The 18,303-nt window shown below is 37.0% G+C and overlaps 1 protein-coding gene across 1 annotated transcript in view; it reads right to left on the minus strand.

Moving 5' to 3' along the window:
• Nucleotides 1-18,303, minus strand: part of itpr1b (inositol 1,4,5-trisphosphate receptor, type 1b) — a 124,334-nt gene that overhangs the window by 42,580 nt on the left and 63,451 nt on the right. Inside the window, exons 43-45 of the mRNA XM_079597118.1 lie at nt 17,413-17,460; nt 15,701-15,830; nt 14,129-14,316 (exon numbers count right to left, since the gene is read on the minus strand). Coding sequence (XP_079453244.1) covers nt 14,129-14,316; nt 15,701-15,830; nt 17,413-17,460 — 366 coding nt within the window. The remainder of the gene's footprint in view (nt 1-14,128; nt 14,317-15,700; nt 15,831-17,412; nt 17,461-18,303) is intronic.

The following is an 18,303-nucleotide window of genomic DNA, read 5'->3' on the forward strand; positions in this document are numbered from 1 at the left end:
GCCGCAGGACGTCATCGGACAACTTGGATTTCATTAAAAAAAAAAAAGAACTAACTTTAATCTCTTTCTGTGAATGACCTCTTTGTTAAATACTCCTCGCTCAAGTTAATTGAAGGCAGTCCTGACACGGAGCCGATCGTTCCGAGAGATTTAAAAGCGGAGCGAAATCAACAGGTTATGTAAGACCTCGGAGCGGAGGAGAAGTGGAGTTCATAGCATTACGCCATTCAAATGTGCAAGTCTCATGACTGCTCTAATAAACAAGACGGCCACATCAGATGCGTCGCTGTGGTAAACATGTCAACACCTGACTGCCATATGACGCACATTCAGGAAAACAGCTAAACAGTGGAAGGGCTGGGAAAATAAGCATGGAAAGGCTGGGAAAATAAGCATGGAAAGTGTTTTCCAGGTGTTAGGCAGGAGTCTTAAACCTCAGGCCATGGACTCCCTAATGGATGAAAAGACGGAGTATGGGCCCCAGTAACAATGCATAAAACAGGGTGTTGCATTTTAAGCCTGGTTTAAAAGTTATGTTTGCTTAAGTTCATTATGATGCCTGCATTCCAAAGCCACTATTAACTAGCTTCCTATTAGCTTTAGCTTTCTAAGCTTTAACTGAAGTTAAATTGAAGGGTGCTTCTCAAAAGTCAAGTCCTCCTGAGGCTTGTAGGCTAGAGTCCACCTCAGCTTTTAAAGCTAGAATGAGAAGGTCTAGTAAGTGTGCATGGCATGAAGGACTCAAAGGATCCTTCAAATGGAGAGTCTTCGACTGAGCTTGATGAAATATTTATGATATATATATATATATATATATATATATATATATATATATATATATATATATATGTTATACAAATATTAGCTATGTTTCCATCCACTTGTCAATCGAATTATCTGAAGTTCAGTAAAAAAACTCATGCGAATAAAGCTGGTGAAAGTGTTTCCATCCAACGTCTTTAAAGCGAATAAAAACCTGTGCGTAATGACGTCAATATGCTGTTGTGCGATCAAATTGGTATATCGAATTGATTTGAGACATTTTAAGGTGTTTCCATTCATTTTCGCACTGAATCGCACAACATTCAAGCCAACATTTGCGAACAAAGTTTTGCTAGACAAAATGCAATTCATTATTTATTCAGCAAATTTATTCCATCAGCGTTTATCGCATAAGCCGTATATCGATCAAGATAAAATCCGATGAGACCGAACGCATTTCATCTGAGTCGATATTCATGAAATTCAATCGAATTTTACTGTTTCCATAAGGCATTTTTCATTCGATATCCCTTAATTCGGATAAAGACGTGTGGATGTAAACATAGCTATAGACTTAACCACACGATTCATATGGATTAGTTTTAAGATATCTTTATGAATTTTTTGAGGCGTCAAAGTGTCAGATTTTATTGAAAATATCTTCATTTGTGTTCTAAAGATGAATGAAAGTCTTACAGGTCTGGAACAACACGAGGGTGAGTCAATTATGACAGAATTGTCAGTTTTGGGTGAACTAACCCTTTTTTATTATTATTATCCAAAAATGAACTAGCTTTTTCATCAACTATTGCTGTGATTTCCAAATACTTGAGAACTTTGGTAATCGTTCCGATCCCTATAAACATGTTGCGGATCTCGTGTTTTTGGTAAAGCTGGAATTGCTATAAGAGTTTCTAAGGTTGTACAGTCAGCTCGGCGCTCTACCAGACATGCATGTATTCTGCGTGACCTTTACGTGCTTGCATGACACAACTGCACATGGGTCATCATAACTCATGTGAGAAATGAATAAGTGGCTGTATCATGAGTTGGTGACTTTAAGAACAAAGGGCACACCCTCCTACATGAAGCGGATTTAAAAAATGACAGTAAAGACCTTTATAAATGTTAAAAAAGGTTTCTATTTCAAATAAAAGCTGTTCTTTTGAACTTTCTAATCATCAAAGAAAAAATATATCACAGTTTCTACAAAAATATTGAGCAGCAAAACTGTCTTCAACACTGATAATATTAAGAAATGTTTCTTGAGCACCAAATCAGCACATTAGAATGATTTCTAATCTAAATTCTGATCAAATTCTTGATCAAACAAATACAGACTTGGCGAGCATAAGAGACTTTTCTTTCAAAAACATTTTAAAAATCTTACCGACCCTAAACTTTTGAACAGTGGTGTCTATTCAGATTTCGATCTGCAATAATAGCTGAAAATAATAATCTATTATGCGTGAATAATTTCCCTCTATAATCAGTTTTAAAGGCTGCCGGAACCCTAGCCAATGTCATTCCCTTTCATTCCCATCTAATCCTACAGAAGCTGAAGGCCTGTCTTACCCCTTGAACCCATCATAACTTGATTACAAGTCCTCAACATCAACAAGCCAATCCAGCCAAGGTGACCGGCCACAACCCAACAGGAAGTAGAAAGTGCATGTGCAGGTGAACGTGGGCAGTTCTCTAATAACAGCCTCGACACACTAAGCAAAAGGTCAACCAGCAATCGCCTCTCCATCCCCTTCTCGTCTATCCGAGCTCTTGGCATCAACAAGAGGATGTTGTGTAAGATCTATTTATAAGTGCGAGCTCAATCAGTGCCGTCGTCGTGCCCACCCGGCCGCGTAACCACGGGAACGGCTCGCGCTGCGGCGGCTTGGGATGCTGGGAGATGTTGACTGCACGTCCTTCACACTTCAACAGAAGCTTCTCGACAGCAGCTGGGAGTCTGCAGTACCACACACACATAGGCGCACAAACTCAAGGATTTCCAGCGCACTCACAAACCCATTAGAGAGCACTAAGGATGCCGCGCAAGGCAGACCATAATAATAATAGATGAAGAGGGGGGGGGGGTTAACCCTATAGAGCCTGCTGTCTCATATCATATCTCTAAATAAGCAATATCCTCAAATCTTTGCTGAGCTGAAGAATCTGTTGCACACACTCATGGGTGAACGGGATTTGACCAAGTGCAACATCTTTGTTGATCCTGGAACAACATTCCAATCAACCAATCAGATTTGAGGGACAAGTTAACAGTTTAAGTGAAGTTTAGGCTTACAGGCATGGATAGGTGCTTCGACAACAGAGTTATTCACCATCATCTCCCTCTTATTTTAGGGACAATGTATGGGTAAGGTTAGGTTTAGGGGTAGGAATAGGATTGAGACTACATTTTCAGACATGAATATGAATATGTTCTTACTGGGCAAAATCACGGTGACTCTACTAAATGCCTTCTGTCATCTGATTGATGGTTTATACTTTTTTTTTTGCATAATTCAGTGTAATTTTACATATACGTCCCGCCTCAGGTTGTGATTCACGTATCGGTTTAATGATTTTTATAAAGTAAACCTAAGAATAATTTGTATATTGTTAGTAATATTTCAAGATGAACACTTACTGAATTATTGCAACTTAGGTTTACTTGATTATCCATACATTATAATCAAATATGATAGATCAGGCTTTTCTATATTCATTTTATTGCTTTGCATTATATGTTTTGCCCCCACAATTAAAACTACAGAGCTTTGATCATATAAGCATTTAAATATCATCTTACTGAGACATTATTGAGATATGACAACTGATATTTATTTGCATTTTATGTAAGCACTGCAAAAAATGCTTTACTGACTTAATATTTTTGTCTTGTTTCCAGTCCAAATATCTAAAAATTCTTCAATCAAGATGCATTTACCAGAGTAAAATGAGATAAGATATTATGTCCTGTTTTTTAATTAAGTGAGTTGATTATTAAAAAAAGCTCAATTATCTGCCAATGGGGTCAGAAAAATAATCTTAATTCAAACAGAAACTTATTTTTATTACCCCATTAGCGGTTAATTTGGCTTGTTTTAAGCAAAAACTCACTTCATTTTTATTTATTTGCCTAGAAAACAAGACTTAATATCTTATGTAATTTTACTACTTTAGTAAATGGATCTTGATTTGAGGAATGTTTGATATTTGGACTGGAAACCAGACGAAAATACTAAGAAAAGCATTTTTTGCAGTGAGAAGTCTGCTAGAAATTTCACTGATTTATATTACAAGCTTTTGGAACATCATCTTACTTTTTGGCCATATAAATATTATTATAAGTTTGAATTTAAATTTAAACAAAAGCTCAAGTATGAGCTCCATTTTCTCACAATAGTATACTAAATGAGGCATTTAAGCCTTATGTATTAAATATGAGGCTCAATAAAAATAAAAAATAAATTTACTCTAAAAAAATAAATGTCAAAAGGTTGTTCATCTGTTAGGCTTTACAGATTTAAAATAGCTGGATGTATATAAAATACCAGCTATAATACAGCCGAGGTCAGCTTTAGACGTCACACTCACACCTGTTGTGCTTCATTACACTTGTGTGTGTCTGCTTGTGTCTTGTGGGCTGTTTGGAGTTTACGGTAAACACGGGGGGACGTGTGCAAAAACAGAGCTATGCACACGACTAACTTCCAGTGCACATAACATCTCCAAGGTCGTTTCTGACCGTGACAAAGTCTGAAAAAGTGTGTAAATATTTATAGATCATGGAATTAACATATAAGCACCTCCTACTTACACACACACACACACACACACATTGGGTGCTTGTTTCGAGATGAGTTATATAGGTCATAAGCTAATGTTTAACCGCGGTGCGTGCACTTGTGTGGCAGGCGACAGGTGCGGGGTGTGACCAGAAACTTTGGGAGGAGTCCTCGAATTTGAATCCCGCTTCACTCGACGCCATTTTTCCAATATTACATAACAGGCCTGACTATAGAAAGAGACAAGGTTTTGGGTTCAGAAAGAGTCATATTGCTATTCTTCTGCATCTCCTCTACTTTAAACATCAATGAGAAGTTTGAAATGAAGCCATGTGAGAAGCTGACCAGATAATGACAGCCGGAATAATGAAAAAAAAACTGGTAATAGAGTCACAACAAAAGCCCTGACCTCTGGAATGGATCCCAATCTGAAGGCCAAATGCTAAGGCTCGGGAAAGGAGACCCTTCTTTCCCCTCCCAGGTGCCGTGATACACATTTCTATTTATACTGTCTTTAGGAAATCGCTGAGCCTTACGTGTATGCGTACGTGTCAGCTGGAAATAACATGGCACAGCCCTCAAATTAATATTACGGTGTCACTTTCTCTTTTTAAAAGAGACAAACATGCAACATATGCTGTAAATCCATTTGAGAATGCTTAAAGGGATAGTCCACCCCCCCCCCCCCCCAAAAAAAAATATTTTGTCATCGTTTATTCACAAAAGATGATATTACAAAGAACACTTCAAATGTTTTTGCCCATACAATGAAAGTCAATGGTGTCCAAAACAACAACGTAAAAAAATATATATTTTTGGTAAACTATCCAGTGCTATTTTAAGATTTATACACTATTATAGTGTTTATTAATATTTTGAAAAAACATTTTACCTTTTAGTTTAGATTTGAGTGATTTTACTATAGTCGGCTACAGTATGTTAATTTTCTATATAGCTTTAATGTATTTTCATAATTTAAGTGCTGTACTTCAACTCAATTTATTTGAGTTAGTTTTAGGTAACCACGTCAACACAGGAACTATTCATTATTCATATGCGGGGCGGGTCTCAGGAATACTTTATTCTGATTGGTCGATTGTGACATTACAAGGTCAAATATATTAGCATAATGACAGGTAAGATTTGAGCATGCAATTCATCAAAAAGGTATCCCACAATAACGTGGTGTAAAAAAAAAAAATCCCAATAGCAAATTCATGGTAGCCTTCATGTCTTTTTTTGCACTCTATTGAACAACCTTTGACATGCTGCATAAAAATGTATTATTAATGATGGACTATTTATAAATGGACTTTGGCTCTGTGAGTATATATATACATGATCTTTTAGAATGTATTAAAGGAGTACTTTACATCTTTCTGTCACAGAGGAATGTATTCGCTACCGTCATAGAGCGGAGATTGTGTGTGTGTGAATAACTGGTTAAGCGTCTCAGGCTTTCTGCCCACTTGCTGCAGAGCGAGTGGGCGACGGCTTCCGTCACGGGTCATCCAGAACCTGGCTGTTCTCACACACTCTGCTTTTGCACTGTACTCTCGCTGTCTCTCACTCCCTCCTACTCCTACTTGAGCATCGCTCACCACAGATGAAGTCCCGTCTGCCCTTCCGACTTCTGTCTGGCCTGGAGGTTTTACAGTATAGCCTACAGCTGGAAGAATACAGGCCTTATTTGAGCGAGCGCCAATGGATTCAGGCTTCGGGATTGCCATTTCCACCTCCCTGATTATTTCTATTCAGTTCATTGTGGGACGCTTCAAGTGTGCGAAACTGGAGCTTGTGTATCTTGTGACCTCATCACTTTTCAAAGGCAACCTGTGACTTTCAGATTACTCTGGTGGGTGGTTTAGGAAAAGCAATGATAAACACAAACTTGAGGCCTAGTCGTGCCAAGTGCAAATTTTGAGGTTTTAAAACAAAACGATTAACACATATAAAGTATTGTTTGCTTGTGCAATATTAGCCACAATGATGCCAAGGTGTTGAGGGTGATCGCAACGATGCATATCATATAAATATTATACAGCGACAAGCGTCTTTTATGGAGGCCAGATCAGATGGCAATTATTTCATAAAATATCCAAACTTTTTTTTTTAAATCAAATCAAACCAAAATTTGTATTTATAAAGCACTATAAAACACCACAGTATACCAAAGTCTGTACCGTATCAAAATGATAAATTATTATATAAAGTATCAAATTAAAAACAAATATTAATAAAAAAAATTAAAATACATCAATAAAATAACATAAAAGCTACCTTAAACAAATACATCTTAAAGCAGGTTTTTGGTTTTAGTGCAATTAATTTTTTTTATTAAGTATTATTACTTAAAAATTATTTATTAATTAGTTTCTAGTCTAGTTGGACTTCAATTATATGATTGATCAAAAATACAGTAATATTCTGAAATAGTATTGACATTTAAAATGTTTTCTATTTTTATAAATTTAAAAAATATGCAATATTAAGCATTACCGTGATATATATATTTTTAAGGACTCGTTATTGAACTATTTGTAAGAATGTAAAATTCTCTTGTCACTTTTGACAATTTAATGGATCCGTTCCAAATAAAAGTATTAATTTCTTTCTTTCAAAAATAAATCTTTGTGTATACATCACAAATGTATAATTTAGACTGAACAAAAACAAACTGAAATGTCTTTTTTAATGGCGTCTCTACTATAAAACACTTCATTTTTAAGGTGAAGTAGTTACATGTTACTACATGTACTTCCTATAGTAATTAAAAATTAAAAATAGTAACAGTAAATTATGCATAATTACAAGTGACTAACCCTAAACCTCACCCTAACCGTAACAGTAACCGCATGAAGTTAATTAACATTACTCCGTACGTATTTGAGTAAGTACAATGTAACTACGTCACCTTAAAATAGTGTAAACCCTGTAATTTTATTACAGCGCTTCATAACATATCATCATAACTAATGAGTGGAAAAACGATTTGCACTTGAGTCACGTCCTCTTGTCAAAGCTTTCCACAAAAGTGTCTTTTTTAAACAAACAGCAAAGCCTAAAGAGAGCGAGATGAACCCCAGGTCAAGTTGGGCATGGCGACTTAATTCAGTGCCACTGATCAGCAATGCCCCAGCAAGCCTTGCACAATATTGTTGCTTGGGAAAGTCCCTTGTTCTTACTGTATTGTTGTAGCTGGTCCATTTTAGACATGTGGTAAAGCTAGGGGCAAGTGTGCACACACATATAGACATGCAGTTCCACACAGAGCTGGGAGTTTGGGGAGGGCTAGACAGCATGTGGTTGTGCCCTGTCCTACTTCTCTTTGTGTTCACCAACACACTTCCCCTCAGCTGGCACACACCTCGTACTCTCCGTCTGCTTTGCTCACTCTGCCTTCAACTTTTGTATAATCTCTCTGCTTCCTTATTATTCAGTCCATTACCTCTCTCTCTCCTCATATTCCATCCATCTTTTTCTTTTTCCCTGGTAACAGTGTTTGTTATCCTGACGACCACCCCAGAATACCTCGGTAAATAAACAAATCGTGGAGGGGAATTGCCTTGTGTTGTTGTGCAGCTTCCAAACAAATGCCTCTCTGTGCACGAACCAGGCCAGCGTGCTCCATATTATGCAAGTCAAAGTAACGCGATTCATCCTCTGATATGTTTCAGCTTCGCTCAGCGCCACAAAAGACCACTTGTATGGATCTAATGAGGAAGGAAAAACAAAAAAGTTGATGTCTCTTCTTTTCGTGGAAGAAACATTTAGCCTGTCTGAAATCGATCAATTTGTGGTCACATTAAGCGGTGTTCGGGCCAACAGAGCGGTGCAGGGATGACGTCAAAACCCGGAAGACTAATCCGCCAGCGGTTACCTCAAGATTTTTCTGTTGGTTTTTAAAATAGTGTTTTTCAGTTTATGAGTAAAATAAGGTCTGTGGTAAACATAAGCCGGCGATATTTGGACATTTTGTTCTACAAGTAAATTACACACACTCTCACTCCAAACATTCTTACGTTTTTTTTAAATAAACATAACAGTAAAATTAGCATTTCCGATATGGGTGTGTGTAATTTAGACTGTAGAACAAAGCTGCTTGGTTTGAAAAAGGACCTCCATGTAAATAGTGCTTCATACATCGCTACGCTGTTGACAATGGACGCTTTTTTGCACATGAAATTTTGCTAATGTGACCGAATAAGTCAAGTCACCTTTATTTATAAAGCGCTTTTTAGGTTGTTTCAAAGCAGCTTCATAGAGATAACACACTCTAAAAAAATGCTGGGTTGTTTCAACCCAATTTTGGGTCAAATATGGACAAACCCAGCCGTTGGGTTACATTTTTAAACTACATTTTTAACCAAACGTTTGGGTTTGTCCATATTTGACCCAAAATTGGGTTGAAACAACCCAGCATTTTTTTAGAGCAGGAAAATAATGCAACAAAGTTCGTTTCTAGAAGAAAATTGCGTCACAGTCCAGCTTAAGTAAGTTCAGTGATGGTTAATTTTTGTTGTAAAAAAGTTGTTAATTTAGTTAATTTATATATATATAGTCACTCTGGAGGAAACCGTGTTGTCATCGTCCAGCTTAATTCAGTTCTCATATACTCTATATTATACTCGCACCAATCCTAACGGGATTTACGACATTAGAGACGAGCGCTAACAAGGATGCTCAAGACCGCAGTCACAAGCGTCGGTCACTAGCGTCGGTCACTAGCGTCGGTCACTAGCGTCGGTCACTAGCGCCTCTTGAGTGATGTTAACTCGCACAGCGACTAATAGCTGACCTCCGTTTCAACCGCACCTACAGGATTGAAAACACCGTACCAAAATATATCACGGTACAGTAACCAAAGACCTTACATCAACAAGAGCATCCATACTTAATGCTGCACTTTCTAGCTTTTCGTCCTATCTGTATAATACGTCATTCCAAATCCACAAACCCCAGGTACGTTAGTTTGGCCCGTTTCACTTCTTCTATACCGGGTCACTCAGTACAGTCATCCAATCACATGGCTTCTTTTATCAATGTCATTCCGATGATACGCAACAGTCCTGCGCTTACTGACTCAACTAACCTTTAAAGAGCCTTGAGATATGATCTAGCAATCCTCCAATCATTTGCCATGTCTACATTTTTTATCAAAAAGGGGAGAAAAAAAAATCTTCAAAGCACAAAAGATATGATTCTGAAATCATACTTTCTTATCTAAAAAAACTCATGAAAACATGTCTGGGCCACATTTGACCATAAAATCAAAAGATTAAACTTTCCCTATTCGAGGAAGCATCAAAACATTTGTTATTATGGCATTATTTGTACTATTTTTAATTTTGCATTGATTTATTTTGCATTTGTTATTAAAGCATACCCCTTTTTACTGTAATGTTTTTTTTATTTAAAATAGCATAAATTAGCATGTTTTTTCATTATAATTAATATAATGTAATGCTATATACAGTATCACATTGCAAATATATATATATTACCTGTCCTAAAATAGGCTTCTTATTTATTAATTTAAAAATTATTTATTCATTAATTTTGGGTGTAATTTTGTCCTAAAGATGTGGAACTGTAGAATGAAGTGGATCTGGAGTTTGACAACCAACAAACCAAGTGCATTTACTTAAAAGCAGAATAGAGGACAGCAGAATAAATCCTCTTAAAAGAAGCTGATTTACAATGAGTAAACTCCGTAATTCCCCTGTTAACACTAGATAATGTTACCTCGCACACACACATACACACGTCAAAAGAGCGAACTACCCCCCTAGTTCTCTCTTTCTTTCATGTGGTTTCTTCACATCCTTTAAAAGACACCCAAATGACTCTGCAAACCGGCTGCAAATGTGTCATGCAGGTTATCCACAAAACCCCTTTAGCGCAGCAAGAATGCTTAACCATTCTAACCCAATACAATGAGGTTGATGCTGACAGGAATTAAAGAATCGACGGAAGAATCTCATGTAACCTGTTAAGAAAAAGGGCTCAATTTTGGGGTCAATAGCCTATAGATTTTTTTATGCAGAAATTTTTCTTATTATAAAATTACACATTTCCACCCTCAAAATAATAATTGAACTGTAATGTGAACGAAATAAAAGCATGTTATGGTATTTATATATTATGGCTATATTTGATGTAATGTCTTAATGCAGTAATAAATAATCATTGTATCCTTTCTAAAGCAGCGCATTGGCTTTGGGATTTGATGTTGTACTTGCATTTGGAAAAGTAAAAATTTTCAATCGGAGGTTCACATACGTTGTCTGGAACATGTCTGGAATCCGTCATTGTCATATACCATACGCTCACTCTCTTGGGAGTAATGGGTTAACTTTAACTTTTCAGGTACACCATTCTACATGGATATCTATTGTGTTTCATTTATTCATTCTTGCATATGTGCAAGTGTGTAGGGCTTATGATGTCCAACAGTGGTATTTAACTATTTTTTTAAATCTAATTTCACTTCATTTCTTTTCCTCTACTGTATAATATATTTTTTTGTATAATATTGTACCATTTTCTAAAATATTTAGTGTTACTTTGGATGGATTTTCCCTCATAAGGATATTATTATGGTAAAGGTGCATTGAGGAAAAGTGCTTAATTATCCACAAAATAAAGTATAATATGTAATCATATATAAATACATTATAGTAAGTCATAGCCGAGAACCCATGGATAAACACGAGATATCCTCCTATCATATTAACAATCAAAATAAATCGATTGAGATTCGGGAACCAATCACAATACATACAATTCTACAGTTACTGTATATTTAGCATTGCAAAATGTTTTCCACAAAAAAAAAAAAAAAAAAAACATAATAGTTATGATTGTTTGCATCATTTTATCTCTCTGTTTCTCTCCCTCTTAATCACTTTCCACTCTTTTAGTCTCTCTCGATCACCAGAACACACAATGACCCAGTTAGCACAGAAGACTGTTTTCTGCATTATTCACCACGGGCTTGGCTTATGTAATCCAGTCATGTGAGTGCCTCTACGTGTGCCTGTTGGGAAGCCTGAGTATCATCAAGTAGAATGCCTCTGCTAATAACAGGGCTGATTATGCAACGGGCCTATTTACAAAAACACCCACGCAAAACACACGCACAGAGCGCAGAAACCAGCCCTGCCAGCTCGGGAAATATAATTGCTCTACAATCAGAACAGCCATCCCTCCTTTGACACCGACTGCCTCCGTCGCCGTGCATCACCCTCCCCGTCCGCGGGCAGCCTAGCGACAAGGATAGCGATTTGCCAGGTTGCCATAGCAACCGCATTGCACCCGCAAAACCCTGGCTGGGCGACTGCAGACAGTGACGTGTGGCCCTGCACTGGACAGCCTCCAGATGATGATCCGAGCGCTCGAATAACATACAACTATCACACTACTATTACTACTGCAGTATAGAGTATGCAATCTGTGCACGCTGCAAAATAAACATGCATCACAAACTAAATATGAAACATGCACTATGCAAAAAAAACGTAAACTGAATAGAAAAATAATGGCAAATATGAAGACAGTTTTACACAAAATTGGATAAAAATGCAAAATACCCATCTTTGCTTCCACCGAATTAAATATGCAGCATCATGAGGCCATGTGACAAAAGCAATGAGGTCATGTGACAATGTAGTATGCTACAGTTTGAACGTTATTCATTGAATAATGCCTACTTTAGTCAGTTTAACCTACAATTTATATATTTATAAACAAAGAAAAGCAGACAGTTTACAATGGGACAGATTTACTCACAGCTTGCTCCAGCGCAAACCACTAAAAAACTCCTGTCAGGATTTACTAAAGACACACAGTGAAAAATGAGCGCTGGAAAGGCGTGGACAGGGTTATTTTGCATATGCATTTGTAGGAGTTTCCCTGTCAGACGCAACATTTATGGGAGGAGAGTATTTATAGGTTTACGCAAGTCAATTTACTGGTATTTGCACTATTATTTACCGCCAAAAAAAGCATGTAAAAGCAGCAGACGCTAATATGCGCTGCTCTTGGTAGATTGCATTGGTCATTATGGAAATGATCCGTTGCGTCTGGGTTCTTTAACTTTCCACTCCCATCTGCGCTTTTTTGGAATTGCGCTCTCTCGCTATTTTACCCTGTTTAGTAAATCAATGTGTTCTGCATAATATTCAGTAAGTAGAAAGCTTTGATTCTATTCTAAAAAAATAGCCTTTGTCTTTATATGTTCCTTCAGTTCCTCTCTCATTTTCTCTCTCTCTCTTAGCATTCCAGCTCTCTACGTTTTCTTCAATTTAGCCACTGTCTCCTCAGTGACCCGAGATATCTCCCCAGTCTTATTGGTGTTTTCTTATCTCAATTCGATGCATGCTCTCCTTCCCTCTTCCTGTTTTGCACCGTGGGAGAACGCCCTGCATTTCAAAGGAAAGGACATTGCTTTCCTACACAGGTATGCAAAAACACCCCAACTTGCATCAAAACACAGCAATGCAGATAAAGGTTTTGGATTTGCTTCAGTTCACATGGTAAATAGCCCTATCACGTATAGGCCTTCTGTAGCTCCGCCCCTTTTCACCACTGCGCTCCGTATATTCTGTCTTCCGGTTTATATTTCCACAGCATGAAGGTAAGATCTTACGGATTTATGAATGAACAGCTCATTTTAAAATCTTTCCAGTCGACTGACATCTGTTATGACATCCGCTTCAAACATTACAATGCCCATGATAACTTCCGTTAACTTTACAATGAGTAAAGCATCGACAGCGATGCCATAGAACTTCCTTTTTTGCGGTAGCTGTATATTTCTAACACAAAATTCAATAGATGGCTGTGCACTTGTTTCTCTGGCGTATAAGGTCTAAACTGTTGATTATAAAACCTATAGTTACGGTCCTTGATTCTGATTGGTTGAGCTGCGTTTAAAGTTGCTGTGACCGCATTACATCAGTATTACTGCGCCACTGTGTGTTTGTGTTGATTCCGCTTATGAAGAACTACATTGTTTGGCGGAAGAATACTATTTTTTTAATCAACAGCATAACATTTTTATGTCTGTGTGTTTATTTGAATGAAACCTTGCCAGGAATGTAAAATGCCTTGTTTTAATAAAGCAATAAGCTCAGTGAAGCCGTGGTTTACAGCGACTTTAAAACACCCATGGGTGCCTAAATTCACTGTAAACCACAGCTTCTTTTCATTGCTTTATTTCACCACACCTGCACTGCATCAGCTGACTCCACGCTGACTCACATTGTCTGTCGCAATCATGGTTTACTCTCTGAATTCACTCAGTGTATGCACATGACATAAGTTTTACAAGCAGAACAGAGGCAGCTCATATTTCATAAACCCCCCCCCCCCTTAAAAACAAAACCACAATACAATAAAAGTAGTTAATGAATGATAAAGATAAATAAACAAACACATATTAATGCAGATCTTATAATTGCAGATTAAAGCAGAATATATAATATTAGAATATGAATCGGAATCACATTTTAAACGTATTATTGTATCATTTAAAAGAATGTACAAGATTAAATGAGTGAAGTGAAAGCCCATCTCACCTGTATGACAGGGTTTCCCCCCTCCAGCAGAGCGATGGCCAGCAGAATGCTTTCCTGGAAGATTCGGTCACTTGTGGCGTTCATGATGAGGTCAATGACCAGGTCAGACGCTCCCTCTCTATCCAGGTGACACTGCACTTCTGCCAGGCTGATCTCCCCTCGACCGCCCGCTGAACCTCCACCAACAACTGGAATTAATCATAAAACCATCAAAAAAATTTTTTTTAAATAACAACTGTTCAAAAGTTACAAGAGAGTTCTAATCTATCGTTTCCACAAAAAAATTAAGTTCACCCAAAAATTTAAATTCTCTCATCATTTACTCACCCTTCATGTTGTTTCAAACCTGCATGAGTTTCTTTCTTCTGCTGAACACAATAGAAGATATTTTGAAGAATGTTGGTAACCAAACCAATGATGGGCCTCATTGACTTCCATGGTCTATAAAATGGAAGTCAATGAGGCCCATCAACTGTTATTTATCCAAATCCTTCAAAATATATTTTTTTGTGTTCAACAAAAGCAAGAAATTCATGTGGGTTTGTTACAACTTGAGGGCGAGTATAAGCGATGACAGAATTGTGGGTGAACTAACTAAACAAAGAAATGTTTCTTTAGAAGCAAATCAGCATATTAGAATGATTTCTGAAGGATCATGTGACACTGAAAATTCACAGGAATAAATTACACTTTAAAATATATTTAAATAGTTATCATATACATTTATTTTACAATATTACCATTTTTACTGTATTTTTTGGTCAAATAAATGCAGCATTTGTGAGGATAAGAGACTTCTTTCAAATACATTTAAAAAATCTTCCCAAGCCCAAACTTTTGAACATTCGTGTTACTAGAAACAGGAATATCAGATAAATCAGGTCAACGCCTTTACATGACAAATTATATGACAACATTCTGATAGTAAACTTAAATTTAAAATTCTTGTGCATATAAACAGTCACTGAAAATGTATGGCATTAATTGCAGAATTAACAATAAATAAATGATGATAATTATGTACAAATACAGGTCTAATTCTATACAATTCCTGCCCTTTTCCGGTTATAAAATTGTAATGGTACCAAAATAATAATGGCACTGAATCAAACTGTAATCGGTGTTAAGAACCTGAGCAGGCCTTTCTGATGACATGTGCACCAAATATGCTTAAAATCGAAGAACTCATTGGCAGTAAATAATCCACATTATGTATATGTGCAGGGGAAATTGACCTGTTTAGTAAGTTAAGGTCAAACTGTCCAAATCCACATTTACGGATATCCTATCATCTGGTGTCAATCTCTCCTGAAGACATTATGCTGTAATTCACTCGCTAGACTTTCTAAAGCAGGTGTGTGTCTGGTGGCTATTCACAAAGGAAGTGTGAGTGCCACGTTCTTGTCGCCTGGCAACAGCGATGGCTCTGAATATATAGGACACGATACAGAAGAAAATGGATGGGGGGGGGGGGGGGGGCATCTTTAGCGGCTGGGTTTTACTATGGTAAATGAAGTTGGTCTGTATGTTTGAAAAGGTCAGTTTGTATCGTCTATTCTAACAAACACAAACCTGCAGGAGTTTTGGTCTGTCCCACGGGGACGAGCGGCCCGTTGCTGAAATTGGTCAAACTTTCTCGCCTGCCTCCCGGCTTGAAGTTGCCATAGTAACGGTTTACCAGGACTTGCCTCAAAGCTTCACTCTGAAAACAGGGAAGGGGTGGAGTAATGGGAGGGGCATTATGACAGATGACATCATCAAAAGGTGAATGTGAAAATACATAAATAAATAATGAAGGAAAAAAAGAAAAGAAAAGAAAAAAAACACATGGTTGTTGATTTTGTTAATGGAAAAATACACACGTTTCCACAGGTGGTCAATGTAAAACAAATAATTTGTGGTAACACAAAATGGTTAAAGAAATGATAGAAAAAAGTGCGCACATCCAACACAAATCGAGAAGTAAAAACAGTAACTATCACATATTTGATATCTAGGTCTTCATCAAAAATCACGATGAAGATCGAGGAGTCAAAATACTGCAGATGTCCAGTAATATTAATATCAGTCTTAAAACACTTAACTTGAAGCCTTAAATTAAATATTTAATTATAATATAATATTAAATTGTAAAAAAAAAAAAAATTATATATATATATATACACTTATTTTTAATTTTATTTTAAAGAAATTAATTTTAAAGAAATTTCAAATAAATGCTGTTCTTTTGAACTTTTTCACTAGCAACAAAACTAAAAAACTAATATTTTCCCACAAAACAATTAAGCAGCACAACTGTTTTCAGCATTGATAATAATCAGAAGTGTTATTTGAGCACCAAATTCACCTGCACATGAATAAATTAAATTTTAAAGTACATTAAAAAAGAAAACAGCTATTTTATATTTTAAATCTGTTTTTTAATCAAATACATAAGACTACTTTCAAAACATTTTTTAATTCTTACTGACCGCAAACTTTTGAACGGTATTTTATAACAAAAGCAAAATGACTTATAATACACTTTGCAATGGATTATACTGCTTCATTATGATACAGTAGCTATTAATATTCATGTAACACCTTTAAAGACCATAAGTCATAATAAAGCACTTGACATCGGCAGTGATCACATGACATAAGGCTTTATACTTTTGCAAAGGTGTAACCATGAATAGGTTAAAGAGTAAGTTTTACAACTGTGTCTAAAGGTGTATTATATAATACATTTCATAACGGAAATCTCAATCATGTTACATAAACAGGCTTCAATTAAAGTGTTATCTAATTGGTTTTGTTTGTGGGATGCTTCTCAACTCCTCCTCAAGACCAATCCCGGTCGCGTCCCGTTACGTTTGATTAGTACAGTCAGAAAGAGGTCAGAAAGGAAGACAGAATCTGATAACACCAGATCCCTTTTCTTAGTCGCATCTGACCTCATAATACCCGAGACCTCGGATACAAGACACCACACCAATTAAGATTATCCTAATTCAGTGATTACACAGATAACCGTAACCCGACAGCTCGCTCCAAACACCCCGAATCAGAGTGGGTGGAAACACACACACACACACACACACACACACACACACAAATGCAACATCAAGATGTGCATCACCTATAAACGCATTCATCGCCACCTTCAAACCTATAGAGCAAACATTCATCCCGGTTTTTTGGAGTTATTTGGAGCAGACAGTAGGGAGTGAAGGGAAAGATAGTGAACGGGCGGCTCAAGCGGTGGCCGGGGTGTGCGTCACGTGCCCCGTTTCGTTACATACCCTTCTCTGATCCTCCAGTTGCTTCTGGGGCTGGTTTGGATCAAACTCCTGAGTGATGCGAGTTAGCAGAAAGCAAAAAGGAGGGAAGAAAAATGAGAAGCATAAAAAAAGAAGGGGGTCAAGACTGAGAACATTAGTCACTACTTCGACATGCAAGAAAAGTGGGGCAGATTACATCATGCATGGTATGTGTGTGTGTGTGTGTGTACTTAACTATATTTGTGTGTACCTACTTAACTATATTAAGTGACCAAAATCTCCAAGAACCTCCCATTACGGACGTCCTCATTTGTAAAATCTGGTATAAAATAAAGTAATTAAAGTTTTTTTTTTTTATGCAGAAAGTTTTGTGTGATGAGTAGGTTTAGTGGTCGGGTTATTGTAAGGGGATAAAATATAAAGTTTGTGCAATATAAAAACCATTATGTCTATGGAATGTCCCCATTTAGCTGAGTAAACGTGTGTGTGTGTGTGTGTGTGTGTGTGTGTGTGTGTGTGTGTGTGTGTGTGTGTGTGTGTGTGTGTGTGTGTGTGCACTCTAAAAAATGCTGGGTAGTTTTAACCCAATTTTGGGTCAAATATGGACAAACCCAGCCATTGGGTTAAATTTTTAAATGGCATTTTTGTTCCAACGTTTGGGTTTGACCATATTTAACCCAAAATTGGGTTAAAACAACCCAGCATTTTTTAGAGAGTGTGTGTGTGTGTGTGTGTGTGTGTGTGTGTGTGTGTGTGTGTGTGCGCGTGCGTGCGTGCGTGCGTGTGGAAAGGAACATCATGCAGAGCAAAGTAACACAATGAGCTTTAGTTCATCCATAAAATCATCCATACATTTTTTTTTGTTATTCCCTGAAAGGAAGTAGGAATGGGTAGAACAGGATAACTGAAAAC

This window comes from Phoxinus phoxinus, assembly GCF_949152265.1.
Source record: "Phoxinus phoxinus genome assembly, chromosome: 22".
Classification (NCBI taxonomy): Eukaryota; Metazoa; Chordata; class Actinopteri; order Cypriniformes; family Leuciscidae; genus Phoxinus; species Phoxinus phoxinus.